The sequence below is a fragment of the Saccostrea echinata genome, unplaced genomic scaffold (assembly GCF_033153115.1).
Source record: "Saccostrea echinata isolate AGI-Se365-2 ecotype Australia unplaced genomic scaffold, CSIRO_AGI_Sech_v1 ptg000009l, whole genome shotgun sequence".
Classification (NCBI taxonomy): domain Eukaryota; kingdom Metazoa; phylum Mollusca; class Bivalvia; order Ostreida; family Ostreidae; genus Saccostrea; species Saccostrea echinata.
Window position 1 is genome coordinate 25,566,881 of NW_026889758.1, and position 11,813 is coordinate 25,578,693.

The following is an 11,813-nucleotide window of genomic DNA, read 5'->3' on the forward strand; positions in this document are numbered from 1 at the left end:
ATACGCTAGCAAAAAGATTAAAATTTGAAACATTCGATAAGAAATGGATATGCAGTCTAGTATTCTGTGTATACAGAGTGCGACTTTGAATGAAGACGCCCTCGGCAAAAGAGTGTGCTTTATTTCAAAACCTTCTTCTTAGGGATGGCAATTTGGATAATCGGTTACTCGGTCGGAATGATGGTAATCGGTTAGAAAATCTTTAAGCGGGTATTGGGGAAAAAAATAAAATGTGTGATTTGAACGCAATATCCCGAAAAGACAATTTAGTTTTTTTTTTTTAAATTACACACATTTCTGAGTGTTATCATTTTCACGAATCTATATTAAAAGCTGATTTGGAGATAATTCAGATTCTCCGAATTGACATTGTGGGGTAACTGATCAGTTTTAGAGGTTATAATTGCTGTTTAAACAATATGTCGTTACCCGCAGTTTCACTTTTCCGCGATTTGACATTGATTTTTGGCGAAAAAAATCCTGCTTTTCCGAGGCTAATCATGCTGCTATTCCGCGATTTTATTTTTTTGCTTTTCCGCGATCGACCTTTTTAATATGTACCTCTTCCTTTAGCCTGGGAGAAATCTTATACAACAACTTTTGCGTCAGTTTTTTTTTTTTTAATTTGTTTGAATGTTTTTAAAGTCCCTCGAAAAATTTTCACATATATGCCGGTGGAGGGCTGCGAATTTATCCCTATACTCGGCACTCAGGGCCATTGAGAAGTGAGGGATCTTTTTCGCACCAACATCTACTGCAACAGGGGGCCTCGGTTTATACGGTCTCATCCGAAGGACTGGTCTCCATGTCCCGCAGCAGATTAGAACTCGCGAAGTAAGGATCAGCTCCTTACTCCGCGACTCTAAAGCAGACGCTCTAACCACTGCGCCACGCGGGCGACTTTGCGCCCGTTGTAATTGTGGTTTTGCATACTTTTGCTTCATCGGTAAGAAACATCATCATTATTTGAAATATTGACTATTTTATAGGTGCATCCATCGAATATTATTAACAATATATTTTTTATAATGAATAATTTCCATAACTTCAGAAGCTATCACCGAGCAATGTAAACTGCGAAATTCATGGAATTTTTATCGCTACGATCCCTGAGTTCATACTAAAAACTACTAGCTAGACCTCTGTTAGGAAATACAAGTAAATATCAACAACCGTTTGATGCCATGCACTACCTATGTCCGTTTAACAAATCGCAGAAAGGAGACCTGTATCAGTCAAACATGAATAATAGTTTTTAAAAAATCGCGGAAAAGCAGTGTGAAGAAAAAGTAGACAGGGGGCTGAAATATAATCGACGGCTTGTTACCAAGTCTTACCTGTATTTCATTAATGATTTTAAATTAAATGATCTTCGAGTACTGCGTATCGATTATAATTTGTACCTTGACTCCTCTATCCTATCAAATCATATTAATCAAACATTGTAAATTAAAGCTGAACACGACTCGTAAATAGGCATACGCCGTATTCGATTATGCTATCTACGATATTAGCACCGGTTAACACACTCTGAGAATCCAAGGTGCATCAACTGACAAAGTCTGATGATTCTAAGCCCTTGTTATTTTAAATAATTATTCAGATATAGCCATGAAGTTCTGAAAGTAGATCACGCTGATCTACTTTTTGGTAAATATAATCCGCGACCCTAAGATGCATCAAATGACAAGGTTTGATGATTCTAAGTTCCTATTAATCGAACACCTGTAGAACATGTTTTCCATAAATACAATAGCCAATCAGATTGACATTCTATATATTAATATAAACATCGGATAAACACGTGTCGACACTTGCGTTGTGATTTCAATAGACATGACAACTACATGAAATTATGTACATATTCGTTGCAATACTTGAGTTCTATAAAAAGGAAGCCTCTCACTCCCACCCACCCACACATCCCCAACTTAGCAAGTAAGAATATTGTCTTTTTTTGTAAGGCTCATTATTTTAGAGGAACAGGGATTTAATTCTACAAATGGTAATCCAACTTATACCCATAGCTCCCTTTCTAAGGAGGAAATTCTTCAAAATCATACGTCAGTTTCGAATATTCTTAATATTACCAACAACCAAAATGAATCTGAATTACCATATTTATATTCCATAAAAATTCTTACAAAGATACATAGCAGGCTCCAGTAAATGTTCTATCAAACCTCTTTCTTTACTCCTCACTAAAATATCAACAGCAGTGAAGAAGAAACTTCAGGAGTACTGTGCAACAATATATTCTAGAAGTGGTGTAAATCAGATGTGGATATTTAAAAATTTCTAGGAACTTTTGGAAAATTTGAAATCATAAAATTTTTACAAAAATCAATAACATAAAAACTCATGACTTTTCAACTCTATAAACAACCATTCCCCATGATAATTTAAAGTCTAGGCTTTTTCAATAAAAATGGAACTCATAAATTGACTTACCTTGTCATTGGTCATTTGCAGAATTATTTTGTTAAAAAACATTCGGATTGTACACACAAGTACTCTGAAGTTGATATTAAAAATGATGCTCGAGTTTCTGATTTACAATATCTATGTGGTTTTTGGAGACCAGGTCTTCCAATAATCTGTTTGAATTCCCATGGGCACCATTTGCCCCCGTTATTACCAGATCTATTTTTATATTCATATGAAGCAGAATTTATTTAAAATCTTATACACGAGAAAAAGAAAATTCTGCTGTGGCTTCAACTCGACATTTAGATATATAAACGACGTATCATCAATTAACAATAGTTATTTCCATTCATGTGTCGACATGATATATCCCAGTGAGCTTGAAATAAAAGATACCACAGAGTCTGACACATCTGTTTAATATTAAGATATTTTACTAGAAAAAGCATTTATGGTAATCTAACAAAGCATGATGACGCAAAGTCATATATGGCGAATTTTTATAAGTTCAGACTAACTAAAATTAAAAAGATCTTTATATTTGTTTTATTAATTTATATAAAGATAAGACTTTCCTGTAAATTACACAATTTAAATCAATCACGTTTCAAAGATAACCGATTTATTTACCGACTCCGCATTTAATTAACAGACACAGTTTAAAATCAATTTAACCATGGAAACATGAGGTTATTCAAGTTCAAAATCAGTGAAAATTTTAATTTGAACGTGAATAACATATACATTGTATCATGTTTATCTTCACTCAATCTCGTATTTTCATGTTTTAGCTCAAAAACGCCATATATAGCATTAAACATTTCAATTCGCAAAGATATTTGCATGTAGGAATGCATACTTTTCCAGGATCTAGTGCTATAATTGGCATACAGATAAATGCTAACTTTTTCAGGCACACAAAAAATTGAAATGATGTCACTTTTGTTGATTTCAGAAGAATGAATTGACATATACTTTTTGTGACAAATGATTGCACTTACATAAATCAACAAGTCAATCTCCAAAAAAAAAAGAAAGAAAGAAAATTTCAAAGTGATTCAAAAATGAGTTTTAACAAAATTTGATGAATTAATGTGGTTTTTTTTTTTACATAGATTTCATCTTCTTTGGTTTCTATATGCCTGTTCCTACAATGAAAAAAAGAAAGAAAGTTAAAAATGATCTACTTACAAAATACATGTAGTAATGTTCTAAAATAATCTTGAAATTTAACAGTCTCTGTTACTACTACATTTGAGTAAATTATTTTATAAGACAACTTGCTTTACCATGTATGAAGTCTGAGGTTGCTGTGCACGCTGCTGTTGCTGCCCAGCAACTTCTGGATGTCTTGGCTGATTGAGTCTGTCTGCTGACCTCTGCTTAACAGGTGTTGTGGGTGGCATACTAGTAGGTGCAGGTGGCATACTATTAGGTGAATTCAGTTCTTTAGAAACTTTCTCAAACATGTACTTTGAAAACTTGAGCAAACAAGCCTGAAGAGCATATTGTAAGATCAGGGCACCAAATCCTCTGTACAGGCCAGATATACCCTCCTCCACTAAAATACTACGAAAACAATCAAAGAATCCTTGATAATTTGTGCTGATGGGGATAACATCTACACCTGTGTCTAAATTGTCAATTATTGTTCTGGTGCCTTGCGCATACAAACGGTGAAGAACAGTCTCTAAGGGAAATAACAACACATCAGCCAGCAAATTCCCAGCAAAATTGGCCATCATCTCAGGAAAGTATTTGTTATACAAAGATTCCTCTTGTTCCTTTCCATCCACAGAAGTGGATTTGTCCTATCAAGGAAATGAAACATATTTTAGTTATCAAAAAATTACAAAAAAAAAAAAAAAAATACAACAATACATGTATTTCGTTTTTTTTTTTTTTTTTTTTTTTTTTTTTGCAAATGTAAAATTTGAAATATTCATTTGAAGCAGGCTACTGACAGATAAGTAGATGTTACCAGGATTTCAACAAACTCATTTAAAGTCAGCATTTTGTAAATTATATGGTCATTATTATGACCTTGTTAACAAATAATATCTAAAAGTTTAATCTTGGTCCCAGCCAGTTCGAGATAATGAGGTATAATTAATACTGTATTTTTTTTTTTATAATAAAACATACATAGCAATAGTATCACATTTCAGAATATTCATAATATACTACTATTTAGCAAAATGACTTTCATGGCAACATCTACTTATAGAGGAAATGGTTACACTTTGAGGAAGATCATGTTATTTTTACAATTCCAAAAATTAATATTTTTATTTTGTTGAGACTTAAATTAATCATATTTTCATTTAATGCAAAAGTTAACTGGGTTGTTTTTGGTTGTTTGAGAGGGTAGAAGTACAGTGACCATTTTTTCATGAATTAATATGTTATATAATTTATATGTAGTATATTATCCCCATAAACCTAAACGAAAGGCCCATGGGTGACAATGCTCACCTGATTAACTTTGGTCCTAGTGTTCTTCATCAGCAGATTTTTTTTTAATTTCCCTCTTTTATTTCATAATTTTTTTTTATTCCATATTGTGGACCAAAATCTAGCCCTAAGGGAGCTATGATTTTTAAAATCAAGGTTGAATCCACATAATATTGGGAAACTACCTGAGAATGTTTGCATATCAACATGACTAATAATGACTTTGCTTTTCATTAGAGGTATTTTTTAAGATTTTCAATACATATTCTTATGTAAAACTTTGATCTTCTATTGTGGTCCTTCCCTACCTCCTGGGGCCATGATTTAAATAAACTTGAATCTACATTACCTGAGGATGCTTTGCTGTTCTTGAGAAGATTTTTATCAATTCCTATTTAAAACTTTGATCTCCTATTGTGGCCCCACCTTACCCCCAGGGTCATGATTTGAACAAACTTAAATCTACATTATGTAATGAAGCCTTCACATAAGTTTCTTTTCTGGCCCAGTGGTTCTCAGAAATTTTTTTTAAAAGATATCATTAAATTTTCTTTAATTCTTAATTACCTTCCCTTAAAAGAGGGAATGACCTTTTGTTTGAAAAATTTAAATCTTCCGCACAGAAGGATGCTTTATGCCAAGTTCGGTTGAAATTGGTCCAGAAGGTAAAAAATGTGAAAAGTTTACAGCCAGACAAAATTTGATCAGAAAAGCTTGTTTGAGCTTTAGGCTCCGGTGAGCTAAAAAAAGATGGTTATTTCTTACACTTATATTTTCAACTGTTAAGTATATATTTCTCGCCAAATTGAACTCAAAAGACACTAATGTGTAATGATAATAATTACTGATTACATCAAAGGTAAAACTCAAGAGGATGACTTCAGAGAAGGCTAACATCACACTGTGTGTAACAGCTGATATCTACAGAGATCTAAAAGGTTATCAGTCTTGATTTTAGTAAATGTAAAGACATTCTTCATTATTATGTTCTTGACACACACAATGTGCATTTTCAGTCCACTTTGATTAAAATATCCAAGTGACAAACTTCACACCATCCCTGAAAAACAAAAAAAATTTTGGTTTTTCCTTACCCTCATTTCTTGTTCCCTTTGCTTGAAAGAGGACAGCATGGTAGCTCTGGCTACCTGTACAATGACATACTGGGATACACCCATCATTGCTGTGGGTAAGATAAGGGTGTACACAGGGAGGAGACGAGTTGTTTGGGGCATGCCCCAGCCCATCACTCGACCAACTCCCTCTTTGATGAAATCAATAGGCCCTGGTTTATCACTAGAGATATCAGCCTTAAATAAAAATAGGAAGAGCAGTGTCATTACATAAATTAACTTCTGAAAATATCAAAATAGAGTCACTAATACAAAATATGTCACTGAAAACATATTTGTTCAATATTTTTTTCTCACAGATTCATCAATAATTATGACATATAACTTTACTCTTGAATATATGTGAACTGCAGATCTATAACAGAAATGATATAAAATTACATTTTCTGACAATACAGTACACACACAAATATATCCTACTTTCATTGTAATTTTGAAAATGAAGTGAAAATAAGGCCTACCTGAATAGTTTCGATGAAACTAGTTGCTAGGAAGGGAGTTGCCAAAATGTATGCTAATCTGCAAAATTAAAATATAAACCATATAAAATACATATTAAAGTATATGCATACTGCTTTTAGAACACATTCATAAAGACAACCAGAACTCAAAAGACTCATCTGATTGGATAATTTGGGTCACTACTTGTCATTATTGTATCACGTACATTACACATAAAACTAATATGTATTTCACACACAACTTTGAGCCCTTGCTAAACCATTTAAAATTTATGATCAAAAAGCTCTTTATATTCAAATAATGTTGTAAAATAAATTCATACAATATAGTTTTGAGTGCACATAATAGGCAAATTGAAAATTGACATTTTTACCCTTTAAGCAACAGATGTTCCAGATGTTTCCTAGGTGAACTGTGTCTTGTGACCTCCCTATATGATTAATAATGAACAAGAAATATAAAACAAGAATCAGCAACTTTTAAAGGTAATTTTCTATTAATCATGACCCTGCTTAATGAAAAAAACAAGTTTCTGCAAATTATTATATAATGTGCATTATCTATTACTGACATACTAATTCAATATTTCAAACAAGGATGATTTGTGGCAAGTTTGGTTGAAATTGGCTCAGTGGTTCTTGAGAAGTCAAAAACATGAATGGTTTACAGATGACACGACAGACGGACGCCGGACACTCTTCAATCAGACAAGAGGCCCATGGGCCACATTGCTCACCTGAGCACATTGGTTTGGCAAAAGCACAAATCAGTTCAGTATTGAAAAGATTACTGGGGGGGGGGGGGGGGGCTTGAATTTTAAACTACCTGATGATGCTTCCATGTCAATATAACAAATGACTTTGTTGTACTTGAGAAGATTTTAAAAAAAATTCCCATATATTCCTTTATAAAAATTTGATCTCCCATTGTGGCTCCTCCCTATCCCAGGGGTCATCATTTGAACAAACTTGAATCTACACTACCTGAGGATGCTTCCATATCAATATGACTAAACATGGCTTTTCTGTTTTTGAGAAGAAATATTTTTCCTATATGTTCTTATGTAAAATTTTTGATCCTGCATTGTGGCCCGACCTTATCCCCGGGGGTCATCATTTTAACAAACTTGAATCTACACTACCTGAGGATGCTTCCATATCAAAATGACTAATCATGGCTTTGCAGTTCTTCAGAAGAAGAAATTTTCCTATATATTTCTATTTAAGACTTTGATCCTCCATTCTGGCCCCACCCTACCCCCAGTGTCATGATTTGATCAAAATAGAATCTACACTACCTGAGGATGCTTCCATATAAATATGATCAATCAGGGCTTTGCTGTTTCTGAGAAGAAGATTTTTAAAGATTTTTCCTATATATTTCTATGTAAAACTTTGATAGTCCATTGTGGCCCCGCCTACCCCCAGGGGTCATGATTTGAACAAACTTGAATTTACACTACCTGAGGATGCTTCCATATAAATGACTCATCATGGCTTTGCTGTTCTTGAGAAGAAGATTTTTAAAGATTTTTCCTATATATTTCTATGTAAAACTTTGATCCCCATTGTGGCCCCGCCCTACCCCTGGGGGTAATGATTTGAACAAACTTGAATCTACACTACCTGAGGATGCTTCCATATAAATATGACTCATCATGGCTCTGCTGTTCTTGAGAAGATTTTTTTAAGGTTTTTCCTATATATATCTATGTAAAACCTTTGATCCTCCATTGTGGCCCCGCCCTTCCCCCGGGGGTCATGATTTGAACAAACTTGAATTTACACTACCTGAGAATGCTTCCATATAACTATGACTCATCATGGCTTTGCTGTTCTTGAGAAGAAGATTTTTAAAGGTTTTTCCTATATATTTCTATGTAAAACTTTGATCCTCCATTGTGGCCCCGCCCTACCCCCAGGGGTCATGATTTGAACAAACTTGAATCTACACTACCTGAGGATGCTTCCACATGAGTTTCATCTTTCCTGGCCCTCTGGTTCTTGAGAAGAAGATTTTTAAAAGATGCTATTAATTTTTCACTAATTCTTTATTATCTCCCCTTGAAAGCGGGAGTGGCCCTTCATTTGAAGAAACTTAAATCCCCTTCACCCAAGAATACTTTGTGGCAAGTTTGGTTGAAATTGGCCTAGTAGTTCTGGAGAAGAAGATGAAATTGTGAAAAGTTTACGACGACGACGACGACACCGACTACAGACAACGGACAAATTTTGATCAGAAAAGCTCACTTGAGCCTTCGGCTCAGGTGAGCTAAAAAGCTCACTTGAGCCTTCAGCTCTGGTAAGCTAAAACAGATTTAATATACAGTCGAATCTTGTCAATTCGAACCTTTGTTCCTGAGCACATTGTCTGGATTAATGAAGTGTGAAGACAACTGAAACATACTCGATTTATATAAATATAAATCTATTCCCCATAAAGGACAAGGTATGGTAACGGCTGAATCTGGCCCCTTATTTGATGTAAAAAATCAGAACACAGTTAAAATTGTGATAGTTTGAAGTTAAGACCTTAAAATGATGCTTGTTTTAAAACCAGCTCATATTTTGACTTAAAATCTTACACGGAGGCCACAAGAGGTTGCAGAAGTAGGACATTTTCCCGAATTTCCTCAATTCTGGTCAAATTTCGTCAAATTTGAGACACTTTTCACTTCGAGAAACATGGAGCACAAGCTTGCCTATCTGAGATTTTTATACATAAGATGCATCTGATACTAGTGTATGAAGTATATAAATTTGGTAAATAGGCAAGCTTGTGCTCCATCTTTTCTGAACCAAAATGTGCTGTAAAATCGGTGAAAATTTGCATAAAATTGAGAAAATTCGGAAATTGACATATTTTCTGACCTTCCTGTGACCTCTGTGTATCCCATATCTTTGAACCAATACTCATTTTGTGGCAGGGGTGAGAACAGGTTTTTAATTGATAAACTATTGCATCATTCTAAAGACACAACAAACCAGGGGCCAGAAAGGGGTCTTAGCCTATCTTGTCCTTTGTCTGAGAGGTGAAGTGCCCAAATTAATGAGGCTCCAGACCACTGTAGTTGCACTCTGATGAGATTAACTTACTTTGGTAATGGTGTGAGCTCACTGATGACTGTCTCATTTACCATCAGAATGCCTTTGGACATCAAGACACTGACAATCCCCTTCCACGAGGAAGACATTCCCTGAAATAATTGAAATAATTATTTAATAAAAAAATGACATCTTTGATGAGAAAAAAATTCTTTGCATTAAAGATAAATTTTGACATCTGCATCAATTGTAAACTTTCTATTTAAAAAATGCATTTTTTTCTGCATGTACAATATCTTTCCTGTATATCAGCACTGCCAATTTTTTTTCTGTATGTACACTATCATTTTTGTAATGGCAGCACAACAATTTTTCTGTAAGTACTCTATCTTTCTGTAATGGCAGCACTGCAATTTTTTTTTGTATGTACACTATCTTTCCTGTAATGGCAACTTTGAAATTTTTCCCTTACCTGATGTCTCTGTAGCTGTACTAAAACTGTGACTAAAGTAAAAGGAGTATTGTGGTACCAAACTCCATTATGATGCACCTGTTAAATAGATCATACAGAAAGGTAACATTTTATGAAATTCAATACATGTATTTACCAGTAGCAAAAGGTATTAACTCATACTGTATATATAACAATATGCAAAATGTACACATATAGTACTGTAAAGGTGGAAAGTTTGACAAGGAGGAAACATTGACGAATTTGACAAATAGCTTTAACTTGTCAAATTTTCATCTCACCATTTTTTTTTCATTATTTCATTTCACCAATATAACCACTTTTACAATATATATCAAGCTAGATGAGTATACTCCCCTTTGAAACAAAATGTGTAGATGTATATTTTTTTCTGAATTTAAAAAGTAAAAAGAAAATTTTCTTTTTTAAGCGATCTGTAGACTAAAAGTGAAATTTTTTAGCACATTTCTCATATACCTAAAGATAGGTGGAAAATAAAATCAGAAGTGTCTTTTTTCTACACAGATTAGAAGGTAGAGGTATGAAAAATTTACCTGACATTGTCTCCTTAAAACTATGAAGGGATGTGAGAGAATGTGTTCTGCAAAAATACTACTGCAAAGAAAATACAAAACATTCAAAAACTTTTTTTTTATTCAATATGAATATTAAAAATTTCCCTCTGTGTAAGGAATTTCTGCATTTGCTTATGGTTTTAAAATATATATTTTTTTTAAATATAATGAATTTTTTTTATCCAGAGAGAGAGAGATGGAAGAAGGCAGGTATATTAAACTTTATCTTACCTTGTAACCCCTATTACGTAACCAGTTGCAGCCTGTAACTGATCTGAAACATAATATTTAGACAAACTATTATCAGGTGTATCATATTTGAAATCAACACTTTTACTTCAGACGGTAGTAATAAAGCATCCACACCCATTGCACACTTATTAAATCCAGCTCACAAGTAGAAACTGCATAAACTGAATAGTAAAGAAAATCTACTAATATTTACAGCAATGAACACAATAACATTTGTTTTAAAAAACAATCTTTTGTAAAATTAATTTTTATTTTTCTTAAATCACTCAATGGTAGATTATGTCTTCCATTATAGACCTATATTATCAGTTATCAGAGTGTCTTAAATTTACGTGTACAGCTGATCCGACAGTGACTCGAATTGCATAATGTATCCTGTTTACATCATGCAGCATGAGCCAAGAATATGAGGTATTGTATCCACTACTCAATATTACTAACATATTTAACAATATTTTACCAATAACGTACCTGACGTTGAACCACTTTTGCTTTCTTGCATGTTCATATTTTCTAATGACCCAAAGTAGTCTGGGTTGTCTTGGATCCATTGTAAATCTGAGGGACTTGGACCTACAGATTTTACTTCTTTTAACTGTCTAGGAAAGGTCCTGTCCCCCATTGTCAAAGTGGTGAGTTAATCAAAATCAATAAAGATTCCGCATTACTAAAAAGTTTTCTGGTCTTTCTTCAATATTCTTGGACTGTCCTCCAACTGTCATTTTCTCCGGAAGTCATAATAACGGAGAAAACCGACCATGATAATAGAGAAAAATCCCGGAATCTTGGGGAGCTACTAGGAATGTCTATCGAAGTTCATAATGATATTTCAGAAAAATATGGCAATAAATTATTATATATCAAGTCTTTTAATTCAGATGTTTCTCCATAATATTTTTGTAGTTTTAAGAAAAGACAATGATTTCAGCATTCCTTTTTTTTCCTTTAAATCTTATTCTAAGCCTTTAGAACATGATTTTCTGAAACCAGTACC

General features: G+C 33.6%; 1 protein-coding gene across 1 annotated transcript; it reads right to left on the minus strand.

Annotated features, from left to right (window-relative positions):
• Positions 1 to 3,507: 3,507 nt before the first annotated feature.
• LOC133182103 (mitochondrial outer membrane protein SLC25A46-like) lies at positions 3,508 to 11,534 on the minus strand. Its single transcript, XM_061316831.1, has 10 exons — positions 11,291 to 11,534; positions 10,799 to 10,841; positions 10,547 to 10,607; positions 9,993 to 10,070; positions 9,572 to 9,672; positions 6,850 to 6,906; positions 6,476 to 6,533; positions 5,976 to 6,191; positions 3,717 to 4,238; positions 3,508 to 3,575 (listed from the first exon to the last, which is right to left on the minus strand). The coding sequence occupies exons 1-10, from the start codon at positions 11,439 to 11,441 to the stop codon at positions 3,546 to 3,548; spliced, it is 1,317 nt and encodes a 438-aa protein (XP_061172815.1). The 5' UTR covers positions 11,442 to 11,534; the 3' UTR covers positions 3,508 to 3,545.
• Positions 11,535 to 11,813: the final 279 nt, after the last annotated feature.

Bases quoted from the DNA above. Each gene is read 5' to 3' on its own strand.
- LOC133182103 (XM_061316831.1), bottom strand. From the start codon at position 11,441: ATGGGGGACAGGACCTTTCCTAGACAGTTAAAAGAAGTAAAATCTGTA. The intron at 6,907-9,571 runs GTAAGTTAATCT...TTAATCATATAG, and splicing joins GAGCTCACACCATTACCAAA to GGAGGTCACAAGACACAGTT. The intron at 3,576-3,716 runs GTAAAGCAAGTT...TTTTCATTGTAG, and splicing joins AACCTCAGACTTCATACATG to GAACAGGCATATAGAAACCA.